The 26,319-nt window shown below is 37.3% G+C and overlaps 5 protein-coding genes across 11 annotated transcripts; 2 read left to right on the top strand and 3 right to left on the bottom strand.

Moving 5' to 3' along the window:
- The first annotated feature begins 608 nt into the window (after positions 1-608).
- On the top strand, positions 609-3,338 carry LOC108993042 (F-box/kelch-repeat protein At5g26960-like). Its single transcript, XM_035694037.1, has one exon. The coding sequence runs from the start codon at positions 903-905 to the stop codon at positions 2,202-2,204; it is 1,302 nt and encodes a 433-aa protein (XP_035549930.1). The 5' UTR covers positions 609-902; the 3' UTR covers positions 2,205-3,338.
- Positions 3,339-3,650: 312 nt separating this feature from the next.
- Positions 3,651-7,676, top strand: LOC108993049 (ribosome biogenesis protein BRX1 homolog 2-like). Of its 3 annotated transcripts, XR_004802403.1 has the most exons (10): positions 3,651-3,744; positions 3,993-4,214; positions 4,308-4,449; positions 4,665-4,743; positions 5,012-5,136; positions 5,863-5,964; positions 6,174-6,443; positions 6,824-6,892; positions 6,975-7,073; positions 7,178-7,676. XR_004802403.1 is itself a non-coding variant. In XM_018967822.2 (9 exons), the coding sequence occupies exons 2-9, from the start codon at positions 4,018-4,020 to the stop codon at positions 7,307-7,309; spliced, it is 945 nt and encodes a 314-aa protein (XP_018823367.1). In that variant the 5' UTR covers positions 3,656-3,744; positions 3,993-4,017; the 3' UTR covers positions 7,310-7,676. The 3 variants fall into 3 exon arrangements, 2 of the variants coding, with proteins under 2 accessions (XP_018823367.1, XP_018823373.1); XM_018967822.2 differs by lacking the exon at positions 6,174-6,443 and having other exon boundaries at positions 3,656-3,744; XM_018967828.2 differs by lacking the exon at positions 6,174-6,443 and having other exon boundaries at positions 3,666-3,744; positions 3,960-4,214.
- Positions 7,677-7,910: 234 nt separating this feature from the next.
- On the bottom strand, positions 7,911-9,311 carry LOC108993066 (stem-specific protein TSJT1-like). The gene is made up of 4 exons (XM_018967834.2): positions 9,014-9,311; positions 8,712-8,952; positions 8,470-8,590; positions 7,911-8,258 (listed from the first exon to the last, which is right to left on the bottom strand). Exons 1-4 carry the CDS (start codon positions 9,223-9,225, stop codon positions 8,062-8,064), a joined length of 771 nt encoding a protein of 256 aa, XP_018823379.1. The 5' UTR covers positions 9,226-9,311; the 3' UTR covers positions 7,911-8,061.
- Positions 9,312-14,020: 4,709 nt separating this feature from the next.
- On the bottom strand, positions 14,021-18,967 carry LOC108992976 (ultraviolet-B receptor UVR8-like). Its single transcript, XM_018967717.2, has 7 exons — positions 18,748-18,967; positions 17,844-18,515; positions 16,992-17,201; positions 16,364-16,474; positions 15,053-15,421; positions 14,810-14,917; positions 14,021-14,550 (listed from the first exon to the last, which is right to left on the bottom strand). The coding sequence occupies exons 2-7, from the start codon at positions 18,180-18,182 to the stop codon at positions 14,209-14,211; spliced, it is 1,479 nt and encodes a 492-aa protein (XP_018823262.1). The 5' UTR covers positions 18,183-18,515; positions 18,748-18,967; the 3' UTR covers positions 14,021-14,208.
- A 962-nt stretch (positions 18,968-19,929) lies between these two features.
- Positions 19,930-25,722, bottom strand: LOC108992986 (general transcription factor 3C polypeptide 6). Of its 5 annotated transcripts, XM_018967728.2 has the most exons (6): positions 25,274-25,709; positions 24,258-25,134; positions 21,679-21,797; positions 21,388-21,438; positions 20,719-20,770; positions 19,930-20,392 (listed from the first exon to the last, which is right to left on the bottom strand). In XM_018967728.2, the coding sequence occupies exons 3-6, from the start codon at positions 21,793-21,795 to the stop codon at positions 20,196-20,198; spliced, it is 417 nt and encodes a 138-aa protein (XP_018823273.1). In that variant the 5' UTR covers positions 21,796-21,797; positions 24,258-25,134; positions 25,274-25,709; the 3' UTR covers positions 19,930-20,195. The 5 variants fall into 5 exon arrangements, with proteins under 5 accessions (XP_018823273.1, XP_018823291.1, XP_018823300.1 ...); XM_018967746.2 differs by lacking the exon at positions 24,258-25,134 and having other exon boundaries at positions 25,341-25,722; XM_018967755.2 differs by lacking the exon at positions 21,388-21,438 and having other exon boundaries at positions 25,274-25,712.
- Between the last annotated feature and the right edge of the window lie 597 nt (positions 25,723-26,319).

Here is a 26,319-nt window from a genome sequence, read left to right as displayed (position 1 = left end):
GCACTTTGGTGAGCGGACCAAAAATATCCCCTTCTATGCCACCAACCATAACCCTTAAGCAAAGGAGTTTCCATTTGAACCGGACGGACGGTGATGGATTGGTTTTGAATGACTATAATAAGAGAAAAGAAGGTTGTAGGCAAGATGTTTGACAAAAGAAAATAAAGCAACCAAGGTTACTTCTTGGCACCGCACTCTGCCTGAAGGTTTTTCTCTAAGCAAAGAAAATAAAGCATAAAAAAATATATTGAAATCCAAAAATCAAAAGCCTCATTGGTTGCTGGAGATATATTAGGCAGACTCACATGCTGCTAATTATCTTATCCTCTCTCTGCCCCTCATTGGGTTCCTTTTCAAATGCTTATACTCAGCTTCATTTTTGTCACCCTAATCTTTTTTCTTTGGAGTAATAATTACAAGTTCTATACAAGTTTTTTTTTTTTTTTAATAAAAAGTGAGTTCTATTAATAATATATATATATTTTTTACATTTTTTAAGACGAGATTTACTTTTTTTTACCAAAAAAAAAAAAAAATTATATAGAACTTTCCTATTTGAAATCTGTGTAAATCATTTATCATTTTTCTGAACTTGTAAGAAAAGATTTGAAGACCCAAATCAAAGCGGTTGAGGAGCTTTGCTATGCGTAATGCGAGTGCCAATAGCTCTCCAGGCTGCATCTTTGGTCTTGCATTAAGATGTAGGTAGGTCCCTTTATCATTTGATTAACCCACCCTGTCGCCATAAATGACAGTCAAAACTGGTCTCATCCTCCTCCTCTCCCCAAATTTTCTCATCAATAAATGAAAGAGAAATGAATCCTTCACTCTCACAGACTCGCTCTCACTGTTGTAATTATTAAACGCTCGCTGCAGCCCGCCCGCTTCTTTCGCACCTTATCATGTCAGAGAGCTGCAACTCTCGCCACTTCTCATGGCTCATGAAATCCTGCTTTCCCAACCCTAAATACACTTCCCCCGACTCCTTTTCTCATCCCCATTCCCACATTCGTCTTCCCCTCAACGTCGCCGATCACTGCTCCCTCCCCACTACTGTTTCCTCTCTTCCCAATGATCTTCTTCTTGAATGCCTCTCCCGTGTCCCTCCCTCTTCTCTCCCTGCTCTCTCTCTTGTTTGCCTCCGCTGGGCCCGCCTCCTCCAGTCCCCTTACTTCTTCGATCTCCGCCGACGACTCGGTCGCCTCGAGAATTTCGTGTTTGCTGTCTCTGCCACTGATTCCGGCCTTTACGCCGCTAGTCTTCGCTTCCATGACGATGCCGATGCTCTCTGGAAGGTCGCTTTCTTCCTCCCCAACGACGCCGTTTCTCTCGGGAGTTTCCATGGCTTGCTTTCCCACGCGCGGCTGTCCGCTGTCGGCCATAGAATCTTCATAATCGGTCGGAACTCGATGGTGCGGTACGACACGTGGTCGGGGACTGTTGTAGCCAGATCGGCGATGATTTTCCCTAGGAAGAAGTTCGCTACGGCCGTCGTTTCAGGGAAAATATACGCCGCTGGAGGTGGTCCAAGGACCAGCGCAGTGGAGGAATACAATCCCGACTCCGACACGTGGCGCGTGGTTGCGCACGCCCCGAGGAAGCGGTACGGTTGCATTGGGGCCTCCGTGGACGGCGTCTTCTACGTTATCGGTGGTCTCAAGATCGGCGCTTCCGTGGACGAGCCCTCGCGAGCCGCCAACGCGGAGGCTCACGTATACGCTAGCTCGATGGACTTGTATGACGTGGAGGCGCGTACGTGGTTGAGAAGCCGAGCCGTCCCCGGTGGCGGCTGCGTAGTGGCAGCTTGCGCTGCGGCCGGGCACGTGTATGTTCTCGCAAGCCACGCCGTGGAGCTCTCGTTCTGGAGATTCGACGCGCGAAGAAGAACCACTAGTAATAGTAACAACGGGAGCAGCGTTAACAGTGGATTTGGGGAGTGGTGCAGGTTAAAGAGCCCTCCTCTCCTGGCGCAGGTTAGGCTGGACTGCACCGTGAGGTTCAGCTGCGTAGGAGTGGGAGTAAAGGTGGTGCTTGTTCAAGTCACGGGCTGTATAGACGACCTATTGAGGCGGAGCGGGAGGGGACTTAGAGGTTTGAGAGAAGGGCTGGTGTTGCTCTACGATTCCGCAGGCGGAGACTGGAGCAGAGGGGCGGATCTTCCGGAGGTGATTCGACACGCCGCCTGTGTGTCTGTGGAGTGCTAAGTTACGCTATCCCCATCCGCGCATGTTAGGGAGTTCGCAAGCCTGAGCGCACGTGATTGTCGTTGCGCACGCGTTTGCTTAAAGCGAGGAAAAGCGTTGTTTTGGGCGTTTTATTTAATAAAAGAGAGGAAAAGGTTGTTGATTGGGTTATTAAGAAGGGGAAGCGTCGTTGTTGCTACTTGCCGGTGCCTCCCCCGGAAAATAGCACGTAATTATGGCATGCATGCAGTGAAAGAGCTGCCAAATCCGCTGGAATTGCCAAGGAAAATTGTACCATAATGCTGCACTTGGACCTTGATTCACTCGACAGTTCGGATTACTTCAGACGGTCAGGCTGGCCACTTGATGTGTTGGTCTGCAATGAAGTCGTTTATTTGTCAACTGCTAAAGAGCCTACATTTACTGCTGAAGGGTTGGTTTATGCTTAGTGACGTTGGCACTAACCACCTCTGTCACTTCCTTCTCTCAGGTTGCTGCTTGAGGACTTGCAGAAATCTGACCCAATCAAGGCCTCTCATCGTTGTGGGATCAGTTACTGTTATTCATTCCTACCGAGTTATACTCTTTTTATCTGTGAATACTTCAGTTCAGCTAGCTTGTCCCATTGAAATAAATCCAACACTCGAGAGGCTGTGTTGTAGACGTATATGATTCTTATGAAGATGACTTCTTTTGCGATTTTCAGTAAAATATCACTCGCTCCTGTAGCAAAGCACAAATCACCCCCCGGAAGTTGTGATTTTTCGTCTTAAATGTTCGAATTTTCCAAAAATTGGAGAGGAATGCCATTGCATTGGTCTCCTCTCCTCCTTCGGCTTTGAATAAGGTTAACCATTATCTGCCCCCATGGCAAAAGCCCATGGACTTTGACGACTTTTCATATTATTTTTATAAACAATGTTGATATTATGAAATTTTAAGATAAAATGAAAATACAATGTTATCTATATTTCGAGTGTCCAATAGTTTTTCGTAATATGACGATAATGTTTGTTTTGTTCTTTTTAAAAGTTACACCATGTTTTTTTAGTAGATAACATCATGATGCCCCGGGAATTTGATTCAATTTTATTAATTACAATTTACTGCTGAAAAATAACTCACTTTATTAGTTAAAATTGTTTTGATATGTCTTAAAAACATATTATTTTAATAAACAATGTATTTTTGTATGTTATTTTGTTTGAAGGAAGTATACATGAGAGGGTCTTATTAAGCCTTTTTTCCCCCCCTTTTCTTCAAGTTAAAGTCATTCGGTAAAATTTAGTAAAATGAAATTTCCTTTTTCAGCTGGTTGGGCCTACCATGGGCCCATTCTAAACATCAGACGGGCCTAAATCATTAGAAGATAACCCTTGAGTCGATCCAACCCAGCAAAAACCTCATCATCTGGGCCGAAAAGGTTTTAGGGTTTACGTTTCGGCTCCTCCTTGCAAGTTTGCAACCGAAGGGTTTGTTCACTTCTTGTCACTGTATACGTTATTCCCGCTGAACCGAACCCGTCGCTTCTTTCCTTCAATTCTCTCAGGCTACTTCTTAGGTTTCCTCTTTCTCCATTTGCTTTTAAAAAAGCCTTCTTTTTGCTCCGCTAATAGAAATTTCTTTAATTCTTTGCTTTTCTATTTACTCTGATTCACAAAGAAGGTCTTGCATTTGTTGTTTAGCTTTGTTTTTTTACATTTTTTTTTTCCTGGGTGTTGTTATTCTTGTTATAATATGCTCCAAGCTTACTATTTTTGGTGAGAATTTTGATAGATGTGCTTGTGGTGAATGTTTAATTGTCTTAAGGGAATAACAATAACAAGAGAAAACAATGGGGAAGAAGAGAAAACACAGTGAGACGGACGTGTTGGCACCGCCTAAGAAGGATAGGAGTGCTGAGGAGAGACCTAAAAGGACACTATTGGGTTGGAAAGACAAGAGTGAAGATGTGAAGAAAGAAAGTGATTCCGCAGGTTTCAGGAACAGAGAGAAGGTCCTGGTGACTTGCTCTCGTCGCATTAATTTCAGGTCGAAAATCTAGTTTCCTTGCATTCCCTGGTGGTGATTTGTGTTCGTTTTCTGTTTTTGATATTAGTAACATTGTCTATGTATTCTATGTAGGTACCGGCATTTGATGTTGAATATGGTGTCGCTCTTGCCCCACTGTAAGAAGGATAACAAGGTTGAGTCGAAGGCTAGTAAGGGCGCCACTTTGAACGAGCTGGTCGAGCTGAAAGGTTGCTCTTCCTGCCTTTTTTTCGAGGTGATTTATTTTTATTTGATTTAGGAATTACATCCATATATGCTGTGAGTAATTGCTACTAGACATGGTATATAACTGGTACTCAAAGGGATTTAATTTAACGTATTGCAAGCTGATTATGGATTTGTTTTAATTCAAGAAGATTAGTTGATTCATTTTTGCTTTACTTCAGCTGTCATCTACGAATGAAACGTTTTCTTGTTCTTCTATTTCAGTGCAGGAAGCATCAAGATCTTTATCTATGGATGGCAAAATGCCCCAACGGGCCATCTGTCAAATTTTTAGTTAATGCTGGTAAGCTTCTCTTTTGATTTCTAACTATATGGGAGTTTAGTATTCCTCCACCGAAAGGGTGGACTATAAAAAAATAGGGGTACGGTTCCTCTTCTTGAAAAAAAAAAACTATATGGGAGTTTCATATGGGATGAATGACGGAAATGAACCATTTTGAGCAATGAGATTATTCGATTCCTTCCATAAATAGATATGGATAATACGTACGTGTAGAAATTTGAGAAAATATGGGTGACAAACAAAGTGATTCTTTTCCTTTCATTTCCAGTGCACACAATGGGGGAATTGAAGCTTACTGGGAATCATCTAAATGGGTCTCGTCCTATTTTGACATTCTCGGACAATTTTGACAAAGATGCTCATTGGAAAATTTTGAAAGAGATGATAATTCAGGTACTTTGGTTTTTCCCCCTTTCCGCTGAAGCAACAATTCTGTCAAACTAATAAATCACATTTATATTCTATCTACACAGATTAATTTTATATTATAGTTCCTTGTGTAATGTGAAGAATCGTTCTTTCAATCCTCAAATGCACCATCTTGATATACATAGTAGACATATTTATCTAATAGCATTGATCAACACCACAATAATTAGCCCAAATTATTTCTTCTTTCTTTCTTTTTTTTTTTTTCTTTTCTTTTTTTTTTTTTTTCCTTCTAAGCAAGCTTGCATATATTATAAATAAATAAAGTACTACAAAGTTTAGGGTGGATCTTTCCCGCTATGAAGAAATAACAGACATCTAGATAAAAGGTTAGTGGGTATACAACCAAAAACAAGGTTGGTTGCTGCCCATTGCATATATTATTTCATTTAATAATTGCTGTTATCTGATATGTCACTTTCTTCTGTCGAATTGACCAACACCATTACATGCTTGTGTGCCTAGTAACTTATAAACTCTTTTTCTTTTCTTTTTTTTTTCTTTTTAAATGTGGATATATAGTATGCCATGAATTTGGTATTAAAAATGATCTTAAAATGATTTTTTGCTTAGTTGTTTCTGATCTTAATTTCACAGTTCTATGCTACTATTTTATTTTACGGATTATTATATTGGTGTCAATTACTTGTCAAATGTGCATACTGACATTCTTTTGTTTCACCTCCCCAGATATTTGGAATACCAAAGGAACACAGGAAATCTAAGCCTTATCATGATCATGTGTTTGTTTTCTCCATTGTTGATGACCACATATGGTTCCGGAATTACCAGGTTGGTAAAAGGATAAATTCATAATGGAGGCTTTACTTATTGAAAGAGAAAAAAAGTAATGGAGACTTTAGGCTTGCCCTAAGGTTCCAAAGTTGGTGCTGGTTTTTTTCTTATTTGACAGTGAGCATTTCTGTATGTTAAAAGTGTGAAGGGTGTACGTATAAAAAAAAAAAGTGTGAATCATTTCCTGATGATGCAAGTTTTTTTAGGGCAAAAAAAAGTCTCTCCAAGGCAAGGCCCTTCGGACCCACCCCTGCAAAGTGAACTCTGATCCTGTGCACCGCACCCTTGAAAGTTTCCCTACATGGAACTGGTTAAATCGCTGGCTTTTCACCATGGGGTGTGGCCCCAAATGATTGTTTGCACCCATGAGATGTTGAACCTTGGATCTTGAAGGGAGTGATATCCCAAGACCAAGGCCTTCACCACTTGGGCCAACCCCTTGGGGTTAGGGCAGAAACTTCTTATGCAGAGAACAAGTGAGTTTTTATCCCTCCCCTTTGTTAAGACAAGGACTGAGGTTGACTTGTTGTGAGTAGGACTTTGTGAGTAGAGATTCTGTTGTATGGCCACAGGAGGGAGGGAGGGAGGGAGGGACATACTAAATCCATGGCATATATCATATAGTTTTATGGATCTGGATTCTGTTGCCAATAGCCACCCTCAACTAAGCTAGGCTTTGTACCTTGTGATTTATGGAACTGGTTTCTTTTTTAGTTTTCCAGAAATAACAGTTTCTCTCCTGTAAGGATTTGAAAAGACCTTGAAGCTCTCAATTTACAATATCTAGCAACAGCAATACATAGGAAAGTTTTCAGTCATGGTATCGATGCATATATTTCTTGATTTTCTTTTGCAGATATCTGTTCCTCATAATGAAGCAGATAAAGTGCCCCGAGGTGGCCTTGAGAATATGACCCTTATTGAGGTTTGCAGGATTTGCTTCATAATATATGTACTGTATCAGGTAATTGTCGTAGTAGTTTAAATCTGAAGATGCTCTTGTATAGGTTGGTCCACGGTTCTGCTTGAACCCAATCAAGGTATTCAGTGGCAGCTTTGGAGGACCTACTCTATACGAGAATCCATTTTACATATCACCAAATCAGGTATTCATTGGTGTCCCGTCATCCCCCCGCTACCCTTTCTTTCCTTTTTATTCTTAGAATTTCTTATAAATCATGGATTATGCTCATCAATTTTGTGCTTCCAGATTCGAGCGTTGGAAAAAAGGAAAAAGGCTGGGAAGTATGCAAAGAAAGTCAAAGCAAAGACAAGGAGAAAGACGCACGAGCTATCTAACCCATTGGAGCCTGACGAGTTTGCAGATATGTGGAAAGAATAATTAATACATTTGAAGACCTCATCCTTTCTGGTAAAACACGTAGCAGAATTTCCTCTTCACCTTGCATCCTCCTCTAAACGGCAGATTTTACAAAATGATCCTGCCTTATCTGGTGTTTGATATTGCTCCCCAGTTGATTAGCTTAAGCGTTCAAGTTGGCTTGTCCAGATTTTCTATATTTTATTTGCTTCTTTGTTATGATTTATCTTTCTCTTATTGTGTTGCAAAATAAATATCTAGCTATTATTTCATATCATTCTTTATAGATTTAAAATCCCTTTCGTTCGTGTATTTCCATGACAAATATCTAGCTATTATTGCTGTCAGAGACCTCTACAAATGATATTAACATCCAGATCTTGCTATGTACTTGAGACAGGATTTAGAATGTTTTGTAGAATGGACTTGAATCGGCAGCATCTCCCACAAAGTACTTGAAAACTTATCGATTACTCGCTTTGTTCTGTCGAACATGACTATATTCATCCATTCTAAGTAATGACTAAGACCCTTGCAACCCAAGTTGGTGTTTGTTTGAATTGCCGATGTTGTTTGCTTGCGACACAAAAGAAGTCCATTTTTCATTTTTTCTCACGAGTTCTAGTGCCTCCAATTGAAAAGACGCATGTCTATTAACTTTTTGGTACGTTTTCCTTTTCATCTTTTATTTGGGAGAACCATCCATGGAAAAAAAGGAACAAAGAAAAGAAAGACGAACAAACTATAAAAAGACGAAAGCACAGTGTCAACATTTAAGTTTGATGTGAATCCCAGTGGGTCCAATTGGTTTCACTTCCGACACGTGGAATGCTGTTGACCCTTGTGTACTTGTCAACTTTGAAGTTGGCTCCACACATTGCCCCTTCACTGTCTACCCTGGGCATGGCTTTCATCTTGTTCATCGGATGCTCAAAGCTCATCAAACCTTCCTCGCTGTGGAAAATACACCCTGCACACACATACAAACCACCACCATGAGAGGCCCATGTTATCTCTTTGTACGCAATATAGAGAGAAGATACGGTTTATTTAAATTGGCTCTCTGCATCATGTTATGCCGGGGTGTTTCCATGAAAAACTGATTTTACCCGTTTTGATTGAAGATGTAAATGGGAAAACCGGGGAACAGAAAAATAATTGCTGAAAGTTCCTTAAGTTACCTGTTGGGAAGGGGGCAAATGATTTGGCACAGCCAGCTTTGATGACTTCCAAATCATCAGAAATCACCACAGAGCCATCAGCAGCAACACCCCAGTAAAGTTTAACACCACCATCAGAACCCTGCTTCCATAATGAACACTTTTGTGAAGATCATCACAAGCTACTTCTAATCACCATATTGAAAATTATTACTCTTTTCCTAGGGTGGGTGAAATGGGTAAAAGAACAAAGGCTTGCATACCAGTGCAGCAAAGACAGTTCCAGCCTTGCTATCATAGACAACAAAGGCAAAGCTGCCATCAAGATCCTTAATAACCTGATCAGCTGGGTATGGACCCCTGTCACGAAGTGTGCGGTAGGCTTCGATCACAAACATGGCCTCATTACTGCCCTTTGAAAGACCATACTGCTTATTCAGTGAGAATAGGTTGTTCAAGCTCCCCAAGAAGAGGCAATATATATCTTCAAACCCACAGAACAACCTGCAATCACCCACAAATTCAATAGAAATACATCTGACATGAATGGACAAAAGAAACTTACCTTTGGTGGAGTGGACAAGGAGGGTCTTGCCCAGCATAAGCAAGCACGGCTGCATCTCCAAAGGTCATGAAGGAAGTGTTACGAGGATGATGAGAAAGGAAATCGTTGAGAGTTTCCTCAGGAAGCTTAGGCTGCTTAGAGTCATTGTAAGATGAAGGACTGTTGAGCTCCTCGGGCGGGTGAGCAAAAGCCTTGTGAAATATAGCCAACATTTCTTCCTCTCTCTCTCACTCTCGATGTGAAGGGAAAGCAGTCAGGAGAGATCTTGGAGTATTTATGTTGTCACCTTTGTGACATTTAGCTGTCAGATTTTATCTTCTAGTGTGATGGATAAGGATTAATTCTCGTACTTTCAAATGCTCTTATCTTTTTATTTTTATTTTTTATTTTTTTTCCAAAGACGACAAAGCTGCCTATTTTTCCAACCTTATTTATTTATCTATCATAAAAAATTAAATGAAAGATACTGACCAATAAAAAGAAAAGAATGAAAGATAAATAAATAAAAAAAGCAACTGCCACGTAGGAGTTTTATGCAGCCGTGCTTGCTTATGCTAGTTTCATGTTAGCTAAATGTTGTCAACTCTAATATATAAATAAATAAAGCCGTTGTTTTCAGAGTATTCCGTGGGCAGAGTATTGCCATTGTTTTGTTGTTTTGAACCTAATGAATGACTCCGCAACGTCACACTTATTTCCCTTTTCTTCAGTGGATATCTCGTATTACGTCTTATAATTTTCTATTTTAAATATATATTTTTTTCAATTTGAAAATATATATTTATAAAATTCACATTTTGTAAATATATTTATCCAAATTATAAAAATTATTTGAGGCAGGAAATTTTATAAATTTATATTTTGCATCTCATGCTACAAATACAGTTGCTTGCAATTTGCAAAGCTTTAATGGTATTCCAAAGCGGGTTTGCACATCGAATTCTTCTACGACTGCGGTAAGAGAAGTCTATAACCTAATTTATTTTAAGAACTTTATATATTGCTTAGTTGTAAAATAATTATATCGGTATCATTTATTTTAAGGTTGTATTTGGATGTTGAACTGAGTTGAATTAAGTTGAGTTGAGATGATAAAATATTGTTAAAATATTATTTTTTAATATTATTATTATTTTGAGATTTGAAAAAGTTGAATTATTTATTATATTTTATGTTGAAATTTGAAAAATTTATAATGATGAGTTGAGATGAATTTATTTACCAAACAAAGAATCTTTCGGTTCTAAATCATTTTTAGTGCATTTATTATCATAAAATGATTTAGGTAAATTTGGAATGTACAAAACCTCGTGCTAGGGGTGGGCAACAGGGCCCGTCCCCCATCCGCCAAATGCGAGGGGCGGCACCCACAATGGGGGTGGGAGCGGGATGGGGTGCACCCCTGCCCCTCCCCCGCTTTTATTATATATATAAATATTTATATGTAAAAAAAAAATCATGGTATAAAATGACGTCGTTTCATACCTGGGATTTTTTTTTTTTTTTTACTTAATAACAAATGACTAAACGATGGTTAAGAAACCCCCCCTCCCCAACGACTTACTCCCTCTCCCTTAGCCCCCTCTCTCTTAGCCCCCCCCTCTCTCTCTCTCTCATCTCCGTGGCCATCCAAGACTCCAACCGTCATTGTCGTTGTTCCCACTACGACGTCGCTGTTGCCGTCGCCATCATCGTCCGTCTGCATCTCTCTCTCTCTCTCTCTCATCTCCGTTGCCATCCAAGACTAGCCGTTGTTCCCACTACGACGTCGCCGTCGCTGAAGGTAAGAATCTGCTAGTCTTCGATTTCACAGTTTTTATTTTTTGTTGAGTTATGAAATGGAGATCGGAGAAATGATGAGATTTAATCGGAGATGGAGGATGAGATTGTATTTGTGAATTGTGTGCTGTGGAGACTCAATTGTGCATGTGTTTTGATGATTGATGACTGTTGTGCATTAATTTTTGTGAATCTGTTCCATGATAGTATTTTTGTGGGTTTGTGATGTGTTTTGATGATTGAATACGTGATAGTGATAATAATTTTGTGGGTTTCAAAATTCAGATTGAAAACTTAAATTAATTTAGGGTTCCAATCCGAAACCCTAAATTAGATTGAAACTTCTAAATTAATTTAGAGTTTAAAAATTTTTGGGTTATTCTCAATAGGTAAAAATTTAAAAGCATAGAAAAAGAGCAAAGACCTTCTGAGTTGAGCAAAATCATCAGGATATTCTCTTGATCATTTGCAAATATATAGTCGAATGATTTGAAAAATAAATATGTTTACTCACAACTGTGACTGATAATATCAACTCATGATGTCGGATATAGAATTACAATGACACTGAAATTGCCATGCATGCAATAATAAGTGGATTTTTTGCCCTAAGAAATATCTTGTTTTTGCCAATAAATTTATATATATTGGCAATCCTCTTAGACTCTTAGTGAATGAAGATTCTATAGAACTTAAAACATGGAATTAGTGGCTATTATGAATTATGCTTTGTATAGATTGTGTATGAATATATTGCTTATTTCCAAATATAAAAATTAAGATATTAATTAATGTGATAAACCTTTATTTCTAAGAATTTGTTTTTAGAAAACTAACAGCAGATAATGTGATATTAATTAATGTGATAAACCTCTCTCTCTCTCCAAATAGATAATTAAGGTTATGTTTGAAAGTTGAAGTGAGTTAAGTTGAGTTGAGTTGAGATGATAAAATATTATTAAAATATTATTATTTTGAGATTTGAAAAAGTTGAATTGTTTATTATATTTTGTGTTGGAATTTGAAAAAGTTGTAATGATGAGTTGAGATGAGTTGAGAGGAGTTAAGTAATCAAACGAATAAAAGTTTATGATGTGACTTTCATAATAGACAAGCACTAAAAACAATAGTATGTTTTTAATTAACAGAATGCATGTTTCTTGATTCTTGGTTACTTTAAGTTTCTATTAAAATAGAGAGTATCATATCAAATTTAATTGTTATAGTGAAACATGAGACGACGTCTATGACTACCTCCGATGCATTATAACTTTGTGTGGATTGGACTCACCATTGCCAATTTGCCATGGTTTGCACAATATGAATGTATTTTAAATTTTTATAATGTTTATAACTTTATAATTCTAATTTCTTTTATTTTTAACTTATTAATATTGCATGTTTTATAATCTTGACACAACTCAGTGAACTCATCACAACTCAAATTGATCAAACTTGAAATGTTATGATTTTATTAATTTACAATTAATTGTAATGTTGCTATAATAGTTAGTAGTACAATTTATAATATTTATTATTTTTAGATGAGTTTGTAATATTGTAATAGTTTATTAGTTCTCTTAATTTGTATAATTATAATAACTTAGTGTCTTAGTGATGATTATTAATTAATATTTAATAGTATTAGTTGAAACCTAGTATATAATTATTAGTTAATATTTTCTATTCAATATCCATATAATTTATTTTTTATTTTTTTGTAATATATTTATTTTTGTAGTTAAATTTTGCCCAAAAATAAGTTTGAATGAGTTTCTGGGCCATTTTGGGTCCAAATAACAAAACTAGGCCAAAGGCCCAATGGGGAGGGGGGCAGACGAATGGAGGTCCACAGCAGACGAGGTACCCCGCCCCCGCATGGATGGGGGCAGAGTACGGGGAAGGGGTGACCCCATCCCCAAGGGGGCGAGTAGCACCCCTACCTCGTGCAGTTTCTTTGTAAATGTAAAAGAGTTGCATGAGATACTCATTTTTTATGGTGTGTTCTACTTTTATTTTAAGGGATTTACATAGAGTTTGCACCCCCTAAATAGGGTTGAAGAATTTTTGGTCCAAACTGGAAAAACCGGATTGAAAATGTGTGTGGTGGTTTTGGTCCAACATTTGTGGGATCGAAGGGGTTTAGTCTGGTCCCCAAGGTCTGCTAATTTGAAACCAACCGAATTAGTATATATATTTTTTAAAATATTTTTTTATATAGTAGTTGTATAAATTAATTATGTAATTTTAATCTAATCTATTATTATTGACCATATAAAATATAAAATAATATATGTTATAAATTAATAATGCATTATAAATCATATGATAATATATGTAGAAACATAATACATTCATACATGCTCTTCTATTTACATTTAATTAAAGTAATTAGGTAATTTTTTTTTTTAAATACCTAAGTTGCAAGCAATCATGAATAATCCATATACAATGAAATTATTTGATATTCATTAACCATATATAAAATGTAGGACATTATTAATAATTATGTATAATAAAGAGTAAAGTCTAAGCTAGTAAGTAGTAACTATCAACATCATAAATATATTTATAGTTAAATATTTTTTTTAATGAGTTAGTTATATAATCCACATTAATAATTCACTTAATTTTAATTTTAGTAATTTAAATAACTTTTTTATTAATTTATTTGCAGAAAAAAAAAAAGATGAAACAAAATAACTGGTTCGGTCTAGTCCAAGAAAATAATGGACCGAAAGTTTCAGTTCATCATCCCCCGGACCGAACCGATTTACACCCCTATTCATAAACTTATATATAACATTACTCTTTATTACATGATTCCAATCACATTAGCGTTCTTAATTACCTAAGAAAATGAATGATTAATGTCTACATAAGGTGTCGATTATTTGTATTATATTATTAATATTCTCCCTCACATATGTGCAAGACTCCTTCTTAATAAGCATGTCCAACATACAAAATATTTAATTAAATAGAATAAAGTGTATAGTCAGAATTCAACGTCATGGCTGCTACTATAATATCATGTAAAATCACTAATTATTTGTATTATATTTTTCAACACATTCCAAGGTTTTTTAGATTTGAAGCTGGTTGGTTCTCCCGCAAAAGTTTCAATCAATTAGCTGATTGGAACTAAAATGAGCAAGATATGAAAACCCTTTTGAAAATGCCGACACTTTTGAAAATGTTAAACAAGATGAGAACTACGCAGAAGTTTTGAAGAAATTTTGATATTTAGCAACAAATATCGCTAGAAGAATAAATTACCAAACATTCTCGATTACAATTTTATGCAAATTCTACAGGAATGAGAGGGAAAATAATCTTATGGAGCTCAGTTCTGACTAAAACAAAAAAACTATAACAACCAACATGCAGAAAGCAGATGGTAGCTCCCCCGAGTGTTATGCGCTTTCAGAAACGTCTGTGTCATGATCTGCTGTTTCTTGGATAAAAATTTCAGTAGGTTCGAGGCATCCTCTCAAAGTGTCGTGACCAAGTTGTGCTCTTTCATTGTCTCCAAATCCAAATAGTCGTCCACGGTTAGTGACCACAACAGTGTGGTATAGCCCAGTGCTGATTTGAGATACTCGGTGAGCTCTTAAGCATTCAAGGATCTGAGGCCTCGTGACTTTATCAGATAGTCCCCGCTCTGGGAACCCAAGGCTACCGAATGCCATCCACCCAAAGCCATAAACTGAACCGTCATCAACCAGAACAAAGGTTTTCCTTTTTCTTGCACAGACCTACAGGATGATAAGCATTGAGCATCATCATGGATGGGAATCAGCAATCTCAGTCACAAGAAAGGAGTAAAACAGGCAGTGGATAAAGATGACTCTAGCTTGATGAAATTAACAGTTTTGTAACAATAAATGTTCCATTTCCTTGTTAATAAACTACTGCATGTTTTCTTAACGAGAGAGATGGTGGACGACAGTAGTTTTCTCCCACACGTAATAATGAATTTCGGCATAAATGATGGAAGTAAATGGATGAACAAACCTGCACGGCAAGATTGCCCATAAGGCCGTTCAAAAGTTCTGGAGTAGTCTTATCAACCTCATCTCCATGGCCTAAAGCACCACAGTAGCCTTTACCCCAAGTATATACCTTCATCCAACATAGCAGAAAATTAATTCTTGCAACTATTGAAAGTAAACAAAAACCATGTACATTCCATGCTCGCAACAGGAAAAAGGCATGCTCTTTACAATAATAATAAACATCTAGAATTCAGAGACTAACAAGTCCACTGGAGTCAAGTGCCACGGCATGCTCATCACCAGCAGAGACACGAAGCACATGAATACTCTTTCTCCGAAATTTCTGAATTACACGTGGCTGGAACTCATCATGCTGTTCTCCATGGCCAAGACAGAAGTTAGAACCCGATCCAAAAGAGTAGACTGCTCCATTGTCAGTAACAGCTAAGACATAACTTGGGCCAGCAGCAATCTGAACTATAGAACCAACTCCCTCAAGCACTTCAATCACTTTGGGAGTTGGTCTGTCTAGGGTGTCACCATGACCAAGCTGACCATGGGTGTTGGCCCCACACGTATAAACCTGGCCTTGTCTCGTGAGGAAGACTGTGAAATTATGTCCAGCGGCAACCTGAAACAAATTTCAACTTCATATTAAATAATTTCTTGCAGAAAGAAAGTAAAAATAATTTGTCAAAATCAAGTCTTCAACTGACAGAGGCCAACCAAAATCAACTCTATATCTGAAGGGAGATGGGGAGGGGGAGTGGAAGAGGGGTAGGAGTATAGGAGAAGAGAAACATAGCACTAGGGTGAAGAGAGCAGAAGAGAAAGCATATTATTGCCTCTTAATGGTGAGAGGAAAGAGTTATTATATTCTCAAGCAGGTGTATAAAGCCTGCCATCCACATCATTTAAATGGTAAGATTTGATTTGTAAGATTCATGTTTTAAAATTTATATTCCAAATCAAATTATATCATGTAAGCACTTTTCTAGGTGTGCTCTACACACCGGCTTGAAAATAGAAATTTTGAGAGGAAAAAAACCTTTCAGTAAATTCATACTGCCCTTGTTAAACTCAAGGTGCTAAATGTATCATTGGAAGAAAAGGTATGTTTATTGTTTAGAGATGGCTTAGAATGTTAAAACCAGCCAGCACAAGGTCAGCAGTAGTTTCTTCAAATTTATGATGTTTCACTGACTGCTAAGGTTAGGACTTCATGCATATATTTCACCTCACAACCACTATATACTTGTTACATAAAGCAGACAATCATTGAACTTAAGGAGCAAAGACGTCTTGGGAAGGAAATCTTTGGATGACAACTAAACACAGACAACAACCAATAACTCAAAATTCAACAACTTCCTCATTCACACTAAAATTGAAAACAAATTACAAACAAAAAGAAAAACAAAAGCATACCAGGATAATGTGAAAAGCAACACACATTAGCTTGCCAATCTATAGAAACTATCAACTAAAACATATCAAATCCATTAAATCCAGAACCCAAATAACTAAAATCTAAAATTATTCTTAAAAAATAAGAATCGTAGTATGCAAGTACCTGCTTACAAGAAGCTCCCTTCAATGCTTCAACAAGCCTAGGCCTAAAAATGGGGCGGGTTGTATCTCTGTGCCCACAACAAAATGATGAATTATCTCCACAAGTGAAAATCTGCATCAATAATGGGCAGCGCCGCATGATTATGGTAGACGTCTCATAATAATGGGCAGCACAACACGCATACACACGCATTCACAAAACTTGTCCCACACCAAAATCTATTATAAGAATGATATGACACATGCAGCATGGTTCAGGCATCTGGATGATGCAAAAGACAAATAGCACAGATCTCAGATATGTTGCCTGGACATTGCCACATCTAACAGTTCTTCACCCACTTTTTTGTTTCATACACCAGAATAATGACCTTGAAGAAAATCCAATATAGTCACCTTAAACTTCTTTTTCCCTTTTCTTTTCTTTCCCCCCACACACACACACCTATCCATGATACCAGAATCGACAACCTCACCCTCTGTCCTGTTCTTACAAAGGAAAAGGAGGAGTGACTTGAACTAGAGCTTTTTGGCAGATATGGTGCTGGACACTAAACTACCTTGAACATGCTAATACCTAGTAGTTCGCTCAGAATAATTAGACTGTCAAAGTACGAGGAGTTACCAACCTCTCCAGACTGCATGACAAAAGCAGCATGATTTTGGGATGCTGAAACTTGCACAACCTGAGCCAAAGATGGGAAATCAATTCGGGTAAATGCTACACATTGTGTTGTTTCAGGACCATGACCAAGAACACCAGACAAGCTGGAACCACAAGAGTACACTGATGAATTGTTGATCAGCAACGTGTGATACCTTCCAGTGGTAATCTGCATCTGCTTACAAAAAATTTGACAATAAATTACTGCTATGCAACAAATTTTCACCAAAAAGAAAAAGAGGAGCTTAGTATCAAAAATCAACTATCTTGCAGATTATTATTATCAACATCATTTTCTAAGGAGATTCTTGAATAATAATATTCTCATAATTCCACAATGGTCAATGTAATAGCGTTTGATATTCCTAAACAACTAAATTTGCAGTACCAGAATTTGTGACAATAGATAAACATTATTCAACATGCTAAAAGGGGAGAGAGAGAGAGAGAGAGTGATATTGATTATGTAAATTTAGACTTATTTTCTATGTAAACTCATTCAAAAAAGGCCTGGGATGTACAAAAGAGCACCCCCAAATATGAGACAAGAGAAACTAAAACTCAATATTATCCTCTTTCCACATATTTGAGGTTCCATACCAAGTAAAATTCAGGGCTAAGCCTATGTAACCTCTACCTGAATTCCAGTATACTCAATTATTTTTACTTTCCATATGATAGTTAAAGAAGTACCCAATATTAATCTACACAATTATATAAGCAAGCACACTTTTTCGATCATCCCTGACCCCCACCTCCAAAACGTACACATAGTTTAACCATGTAAAAGCAACAGCATGTGTAAAAGAAATAGTACATTGCCTGATGAGGTCTCCACCATCTCAGACGATTGCTCCACCGATTGCAAAAACCTCAACAGCCGCTTCCAGTTCCCAACACAGCGATCAGTCAACATCATCTGAGCCTTCTCAGTCATCCGAACGTACACATTGCTGGACACACATAGCTGAAATGCCGCAAAGTCCACCAATGACCGGAATTTTTTTGGGTATAACCCCTGATTCCCACCAAAGGTTCTAGAAGTCAACTCCAAACAAACAAGATCAGTTGCACTGAGTCGGCCCGAGGTCAAAATCTCCAAAATCAAATGTGATGGCAATTCCTCGATCAAAACCGACCTAAACCGATCCGCCATTTTGCTAAATTTGAGCTCTCTCAACCCCACAAGTACAAACTCAAATTAGATTTCCCGTCAAGTCCCGACTTTTTAAGGTTAACTTAAACTAAGCAAGCAATTTTACCTATTGAACACTGATGAAATATCAAATTTTTAGGCGAAATCTAAGGCAATTGAAGCAGCATATAAAGAACACATCGGAAGGAAGAAAAATATAGGAAATTGAGTAGGATAATGGGGGTCTAGATGAGAAATTCACGGGTGGTTGAAACAGTGATTGGAAATAAATCATCAGAAGAGTCAAATCCACACCCCGGAGGATCGTAAATTCGAAGCAATGCGAGGGTTGGCCTGCAAATCAGGGGAAAAAATAAAAATAACAGACAATTATAACAACGACATCAACAGAAAGCAAAATGTTTAATAACTAATGATACAAAAATTGGCTGAGTCCCGCGGGCCGGAGGTGGGGGTGGGGTTGGGGAAGCTTAGTTCGCGATTGTAGCTGATCGAGAATGTAGGTTTTGGAGAAGGAACTTAAATCAAAGAGCTGAAGAGAAGCACATAATTGGCGAAATCTCACCGAGAAAACTGGTCTTTTAGCCGACAAATTGCTAAATTAAGCTCCAAAATAATGAATTCGGGGAGCGAACTGACAAAAGTATTCCACTAAGACAGAAGAGAAAGTTCTAGGGTTTCGAGCGTTCTTTTATAGCGGCATTTCCTAGCTGTCATGCTTTTCTCTCTCTAGTCTAAGCCCGCTGTATCTGTGACTGTTTCTCTCCTCTCTCAAACACACACACACTAAGGAATCTCCGTGCGTGGAATTTCGTGGGATTTTGGAGGGGAGGTTTCTCCAACAACTTCGCTTCCACTTCCCTTGTCTTTTCGTGTGTCTGATGACACGTGTGATTTTTGGGTGGCGACACATAGTCAGAATGACGGGACTTTTGCGTCACCGGGTACTATTCTCCATTCCAAGGATTGTGCGATAAGCGATCGCGCGGGTACTCTAAAAACTAATGTCGCGCTATTTGGAGAACACGTGTCCTGGTCACCCCTGATTAGAAAAGAGATTTTGCCAGTGCTTGAGATTTATTATCTTTCTAAACCGTAAAAAAATTATTACTAATATATTTAAAATCTTTTATATCATATATTATTTATATATTTTAATATATCAAGTGTGGGTAAAATCTTTTAAATAAAATTATTCAAAAATTATATATTTAACATATTTATATCATCGACAGTCTAATTTTGACTAGCTTTTCCTGACAAGTTTGGCGCGTGTTTCTAAGGTTGTGTCGGTGCATGCGTTGGATTGGCCTGTGTATTGATGATTGGGTCATCCCCAACCTGAAGCAACAAAGCGGCGTGATTGGTTGCCTCTATCATTTTTCTTAAAAAAAATACTACATCCAGTATCCACGGCGCCTCGCAAGTTGATTTTAGAAAATAAATCCTTCTAATATATAAATTTACTTTTAAAAAATTTCTTTAAAAAAAACATATAAATAAAAGAGAGAACGAGGTGCTAGCCTTAACGATTAAATCCATATTTGAATTAAAAATTCACATCAACTTATTTTATCATTATAATTTTTTTAAATTCTCACAAAATATAATAAACAATTCAATTTTTTTAAATATCAAAATAATAATAATATTAAAAAAATAATATTCTAACAATATTTTATTCAACTCATTTAAAATTATCTCTCAATCCAAAAAGAGTCAATCAACTATTGCTTAATTCAGCAGCTGAGTCAAAACTTGCCTAAAATGCAAGGAAATGCTATATGGGTAGCTCGTTGTTATATCCTAATTGTAGATTTGGTAGAGATTACCAAAATCAGGATGGTGCAAAGAAGTACCCATATCTCGTGTTTTTTCTCTATTTTTAAAAACAGAACACAGTAGCATCGTAACTTATTAACTTGTCCAATCAGGCCCAAAGATTAAGGCTCATGCACCGGCTCCAGTTCCCAGTTCAATACTCTGGGTGGATTTGGGAAACCCAAGAATTCTTCAGACTTGCTCAGTCTGCTCAGATGTTGCAAATTGATTGTCAGCATCAGGTGCCAATCTAAACTTCAGAATCTTATGAAGCCGTGCCACTGGTTTTACACCCTTGCTTGGCGCTCCATTCGGATCTATTATACATTTTCCTGAGAAAAGGTTTGCTTCGGATGGTCCTGTCTCTTCGTGAACCACTGAGGTAGCATCTGCAAAGAGAAGCGGATTTAGCACACATCCTTAGCCAGAGGTCAATGTGACTTCTAGTTCTTCTGTCATATGGGGGCTCGACCAAGGTAATAAAGGCAGCTGCAATAACCATCATTCTAGTGATATTATATCCCAAACTTCCCTTCTACAACACTAACAAGCAAGCATTTCATGAAAGTGAAATTAAGTAAACAGTAGTATAAATACTCTGCAACACCCTACATATGTTTCGAATTAATGGAAGTGGGGGGAAATTCTGAATCCCTCTTAACTTCTTGGCAAACAAACCGAGTATGACATGTTACAAGGAACCAAAACCATTCACCTTCTTCCGTGAAAACCAAGCATGTGCCAATTGTTTCTTCATATTCACCTATCTGTAAGGAGACCAGTATTAGTAAAGGCTTAAAAGGAACCATGACCCAAGCCTCACAAATTAACACAAGAATCAACGAGGAAACAAAAGATAAAACAATTGGAGTTCATGATACCAAAGTACTAAATTCTACTTAAAGTTATTCCATCAATGCATCAACCTCAAAAATCTCTATCGAGTAACATACTAACTACCAATATAATGAATTGATGAAAGCTAAAATTTCCATCTGGAAGATCAAGGAGGAAGTAAAGATTAATTTCTGACCATCGCTAGCTAAAACCCTAAATTATAATTGTCTGACTATATTTTATGAAAGACATGGCCATCTCCACATAAAGCTGATATCATGGGTTTTAAATCAAGATTGTTATTTCACTCCAGAAATGGACACTTAAAACAGAAAAGAGGAAATGAAGACAATTACTGTAAGACAAAAATTATCCCAACAAATGTTAAGACAAGAATTTTGTCTGACAACAACTCCTAAAGAAACAAAGAAAACATATATTCAAAATCTGGATGGGAAAAACAAAAGGAAAAAAAAAATATACCTGTTTAGATAATTAACTTTCACACTCAAAGCAATGCAAAATTATCAATTGGCAAAAAACTCACCAACTTCAATTTGTCATCAATAATTAATACTGGATTCAATGTGTCCAGGCCCTAAAAATACAAGCAAACGAATGGTAATGAGATTTGAGAAACTAAAATGGATCCATGTAGAACTGAATCAAAGAAGAAAATGAAATTGGACGAAAGACTATAGAAAAAATTCCGACTACCAAAAAAAATATATAAACTCAAAATGTTGCTGAACATCAACATATACACTCAATATACACACACACACAGCCCCACATATATAATTTTCAAACAATGATGTCTCGCATGTCTAGAACTTACAGAGAGAACATATGGTGCATTTGACGGGATGTCAAGTTGCCCAGAAACACTGTTGAGATCAAGCAAAACGAATTCTTCTTCATCCCCTTGATGATGTTGCACCGAGCTTACCTCCATATCTTAAACACAAACAAAAACATGTAGAAGGGAAGTCAGTTTAACATGTCGAGCATTGTGTTCACCATCAAAGTGTTAAACTTCATACCAGAGGCAGAAGTCAAGACTCATTTTCTTAGAACTCTATACAAGTGGATGAACAATTGAACACTCGATCTTGCTTTTTCTTCTTTCGTTTTTCAGGATTTCTATCACTTCAATTTTGCAATAATGTGTCTCCTTGAGGATTCTGACCCTTTCTTTTCAAACCCTAGAAGCAAATCGACGTAGAAAAACAAAACCTCTAATAAATTTTAGTTCTGGGTACCTTGTGTTGTGCCTATCAATGCAAGGACAGAAACCCATCATCAGGTTTTTGGAGACTCAAATGTGGTTATACAAGCTATAATCAACAATTCCAGAGTCTCAGATTGGATTCTGCAACCCATCATCAGAGATATTAAGCACCACCTTGACTCTTTTGATGAATGGAAGGCAGAAAAAATTCATCGACTTAAATATCGATGCACGCACAACATGGCGCAATGGGCAGCTTCAACGCAGGCCTATGGAAACATCCCTTTAATCCAAATCCCGCCTTCTCTATTAGACTTCCATAGTGGCAAGGACCCCCCTAGATAATTTGTATTTTAATAATTCTGCACTAGCGACTTTCTTGTTTTGATAAGTTTTTACTAATAAAAGCTTGATTATTTAAAAAAAAAAATAGATTAGTAATTTTATTAATCTTAGATTTTATCATACTAATTATATTTGTTAATGTAGTATAGTTTAGGCCTATGGAAACAGCCCTTTAATCCAAATCCTCTATTAGACTTCCACAGTGGCAAGGACCCCGCTAGATAATTTGTATTTTAATAATTCTGCATTAGTGACTTTCTTGTTTTGTTAAGTTTTTACTAATGAAAGCTTGATTATTAAAAAAAAAAAAAAAAGCTTCGTAATTTTATTAATCTTAGACTTTATGATACTAATTATATTTATTAATGTAGTATATTTTAAATGATCTTATACGTTAACCATATAAATAGCATTCCCTTAAATTATGTCGTGATAAGTATAATTGACGAAGAAAAAATTTATTTTCAAGCTTGAGCTTTGACACAACTAACATGCAATAATAATAAAAATATTAGTATTTTAAATTTTTTATAACTCTAATGAGTGCCATAATAATTGAGAATATAGTAGTGCTACATGTACTTACATTTTTACTTGCACTTTTACTTACAAGATTCATTTTGTTAGTTTTCTTTTAAAATTCAAAAATTTCAATTTCAAATTTCATGATTTTCAGCGTATAAATAAGTGAAATGTGGAGAAATAAGTTTTGTATAAGTTTTTCTTAAGTATATTTAGTATTTTTCATTGAGAATAACAATGTTTAAGATGAAAAAATGGGTATTTATTTATTGCTTTTAGTAATTTTTTCTTAAACTTGGGTCGACACTAAGCTGACCCAAAACCACTAAGGTCCAGTCCAACACTATTCTTGATCTATCATTGTTCTTTATTTATTTATTTATTTTTTTTTTTTGGGGGGGGAGTCTATTCAACTTCCGGTTTAAACCAACACACACCACACACTTGACGTGGCGAACCGGTTTGTTCGCCCACGTCACGGTTCACCTACGTCTGCCCTCACCAGACGAAAACGATCTCCCACTCCCTCGCCCGTAACCCCTCACCAGCGAAGACCCCCTCACGCCAGTCACCTCTCATTTTCGCCGTCACGCCGTCACGCCTCCACCCAGCAACCCTCACCCTCACTTTCGCCGTCACCCCTTGCCCGAGCACCCGTCACCCTCATTTTTTCCGGGTCAATTAAACTCACCCAGTTCAAGCAGTTTTCTTTTTGACACTTACTCACACCAAGTAGGTCTTCAATCCATTCCTAAGGGGGAAGCGGGGGTGGGGTGGGGGTCAGTTTCCATTTAAGCTATGGTTCACTAGCACAAATGCCTAAAGGCTTCATCTTCCTACTCTAATAGGAATCAGATCTGCAAGTAAAATCCCTTGTTGAACTCAGACGAGTAACAGAAAGTTGTTAACCTGAAATTCACCTTGACTAACTTGTCTGTTCGAGTGATAACCCAATGCAAGTGTTCAGTCACTTAATCCTTGCTACTGTTTATGCCAACTAACTCTCATGAACAAGAATGGACTCATCATTCATGTCTACTTTTTCCTACTCTGTTTTTGCTATTTGTTATTTTTTTTCCTGCTCCAAAGTGAAAGAAAAACCAGTATTGTTGCAGAGTAATCCTTGCTACTGTTTATGTCATTCTCAGATGAGAAAAAACCCAAAATCAGCAACCAAAAATACAAAAAAACAGATCCAACAAACACAACTGTAGATCCAAGAAACATAAAAACACACAAGATGATTCATGCTAGACATGGAGAGATATTGGAAAACGAAATGGAGAGAAAAAAAAAACCTTTATTTAGTGGGTTCTTACCCTTGTCGGCGGTCCTAGACGGCGGTGGAAGTACAAGACGGGCGATGATGTCAGAAGCAAGAATGCGGGAGGAGGGGTGAAGCCGTGAAGAAGAAGAAGGAGCTGGGGTGGAGAGAACGCAGGGGTGGAGGGGAAATTTGGATTTGCAATGCGGAAGAAGAACGAGCTGGGAGGGGGGGGAGGGGGAAATTTGGATTTTCAAATTTCTGGACCTCTAGAATGCATCGTTTCAGTTTTTTTTCTTTTAAAAAAATATTTGCATGGTGTGCAGAGGTTGAGTAGGATTAAAAGAAAAAAGAGTACTATACTCGCAAAACATATTTTATAATAGAGCAATGCTACCTATAAGCTTCACACCTTACACACCCACTTAAAAATAGGTCATCTTACTTTTTTATCCTATATTACTTATAAACATGTCTATAATCATTTTCATTACGTGGTTAAAAAAGTAAAATAATATATTTTTAAATGAATATGCTGAGTGTGAGATTTATGTTTAGAATTTTTCTTCGTAATATATTTTACAGTTCCTCTTCGGAACAGCCCGACTGTTCTTATGGGTTTAACAGCCCCCATTTAGAATGAGACACGTAGGGGATTTTATAAAATGCAAAGTAGATTATTTTTCATCTGATTACACCCATATGAGAAGAGTAAAGGGCCTTTACTCATGCCTCACTGCCTCTAACGAAAGCAGAACACTTTCTCATATCGGCAAAACCAGACCACTGCTGCACCTTGAGACACCAGACTTGTCGCCACCACCAAGCTCAGACGCCGCATCACCTCAGCAACATGAGCCAATCTCATCCAGACATAGAGTCTTTGTTTCAATGAAAATAACATTCTTTGCTCAAACTAGAAATAATACTACCTGAAGAAAATAATATTAAATCAACGAAGACTATGAAGATCTTTTGGAACCACTTAACCAAATCCAAGGAAATAAAAACAGACAGAGAGTCATTGTTTCAGAGAAATACAAAAATGTCCAGTTCAAAGTTAAATCATACATTCTCAATTAGCTGGTAGAGGCCTAACGGAGAGGAGCATGAAGAAGCCAAACTTGAGAGAGAGAACCTGGTGAATGAAAGTCGGCTTCAATCCATGACGAAGGAGGAGGAACCTGGGAGCCGGTCTGTCTTCTGGTTTTTAGGATTGTTGGATTGATTTTCGAAGGGGTGAGGAAGCGAGAGAAACCCTAGATCCTGAAGAAATTGAAGGATCGGAGATTAGAGAGGAGAGAAAACCAAGCAGAGGCTGGAGGATCGAGTTTTTTTAGAGATGGCTGCAGTGAGACGAGCCTCATCGAGCAGAGGCTGGAGGCGTAGTGGTGGATGTGTGAGGCTTCGGAGAGGAGGAGGCTTCGGTGGACTACAGAGGAAGGAAGGGATTTCACGTGTTGATCATTTTCATATCATCAAGTATGGACATGTATAAAGTATATGAAATGGAAGAGCTACGAGTGGGTTTTTAATTGGATGGTTGTTATTTTAGAAGGAACATACGGATCGGTTATAAGATATTCTCTATATTTTATAATACATATTATAAAATAAGGATTATTTTTGGTAAAATATTGTTATTTTTATAAGTTAATTTATTAAGATAATTTTACTTTTAAAAAATGTTGTGAAAAATAATATTTTTATCAATTTAAAAAAAAAAAAGAGTCTCTTTAAAACGGTCAAGTTGGTTTTGAGCGTTTAACAATCCCCAATCAAAAGGTGCCACGTTAGAAAGTTTATACTAAATAACATAAAACCAAAGCAACCAATAATTACATTGTCTTTCATCATTGTCTGTCGCCCAACATTCACATTCACCATTGTCCACAGCAGTGCGTTTGCCTCAGCAGTGTCCATCACCATCGTCCCCTCAGCAATGTCCATCGCCGCCGTACTCAAACGTAATCACAAACCCATTTTAAACATCCCATTTCAGATAATCACAAAACCAATCACAATTTTTCTTAAAGTTAAGAACCACAAGCGACAATGAACAATCATAAGATACATTACATGGCTTTGCAAAATCTTCATTTCATGACGGTGGAGAA

This window comes from Juglans regia, chromosome 9 (genome assembly GCF_001411555.2).
Source record: "Juglans regia cultivar Chandler chromosome 9, Walnut 2.0, whole genome shotgun sequence".
Taxonomy (NCBI): Eukaryota; Viridiplantae; Streptophyta; class Magnoliopsida; order Fagales; family Juglandaceae; genus Juglans; species Juglans regia.
Note: the sequence above shows the minus strand (reverse complement) of the source record. Positions and strands in the feature narration are given on the sequence as shown.

Coding starts and splice junctions, on each gene's coding strand:
- LOC108993042 (XM_035694037.1), top strand. CDS start 903: ATGTCAGAGAGCTGCAACTCTCGCCACTTCTCATGGCTCATGAAATCC.
- LOC108993049 (XM_018967822.2), top strand. CDS start 4,018: ATGGGGAAGAAGAGAAAACACAGTGAGACGGACGTGTTGGCACCGCCT. Junction 4,215..4,307: donor TCTCGTCGCATTAATTTCAG/GTCGAAAATCTA, acceptor TATTCTATGTAG/GTACCGGCATTTGATGTTGA. Junction 6,893..6,974: donor AGAATATGACCCTTATTGAG/GTTTGCAGGATT, acceptor GCTCTTGTATAG/GTTGGTCCACGGTTCTGCTT.
- LOC108993066 (XM_018967834.2), bottom strand. CDS start 9,225: ATGTTGGCTATATTTCACAAGGCTTTTGCTCACCCGCCCGAGGAGCTC. Junction 8,953..9,013: donor CCTTGTCCACTCCACCAAAG/GTAAGTTTCTTT, acceptor GGGTGATTGCAG/GTTGTTCTGTGGGTTTGAAG. Junction 8,259..8,469: donor ATTTGCCCCCTTCCCAACAG/GTAACTTAAGGA, acceptor ATGTGTGTGCAG/GGTGTATTTTCCACAGCGAG.
- LOC108992976 (XM_018967717.2), bottom strand. CDS start 18,182: ATGGCGGATCGGTTTAGGTCGGTTTTGATCGAGGAATTGCCATCACAT. Junction 17,202..17,843: donor TGGAGACCTCATCAGGCAAT/GTACTATTTCTT, acceptor TTTTGTAAGCAG/ATGCAGATTACCACTGGAAG. Junction 15,422..16,363: donor AGGGAGCTTCTTGTAAGCAG/GTACTTGCATAC, acceptor AATTTGTTTCAG/GTTGCCGCTGGACATAATTT.
- LOC108992986 (XM_018967746.2), bottom strand. CDS start 21,795: ATGGAGGTAAGCTCGGTGCAACATCATCAAGGGGATGAAGAAGAATTC. Junction 21,439..21,678: donor ATGCACCATATGTTCTCTCT/GTAAGTTCTAGA, acceptor TTGTATTTTTAG/GGCCTGGACACATTGAATCC. Junction 20,771..21,387: donor TTGATGACAAATTGAAGTTG/GTGAGTTTTTTG, acceptor GTCTCCTTACAG/ATAGGTGAATATGAAGAAAC.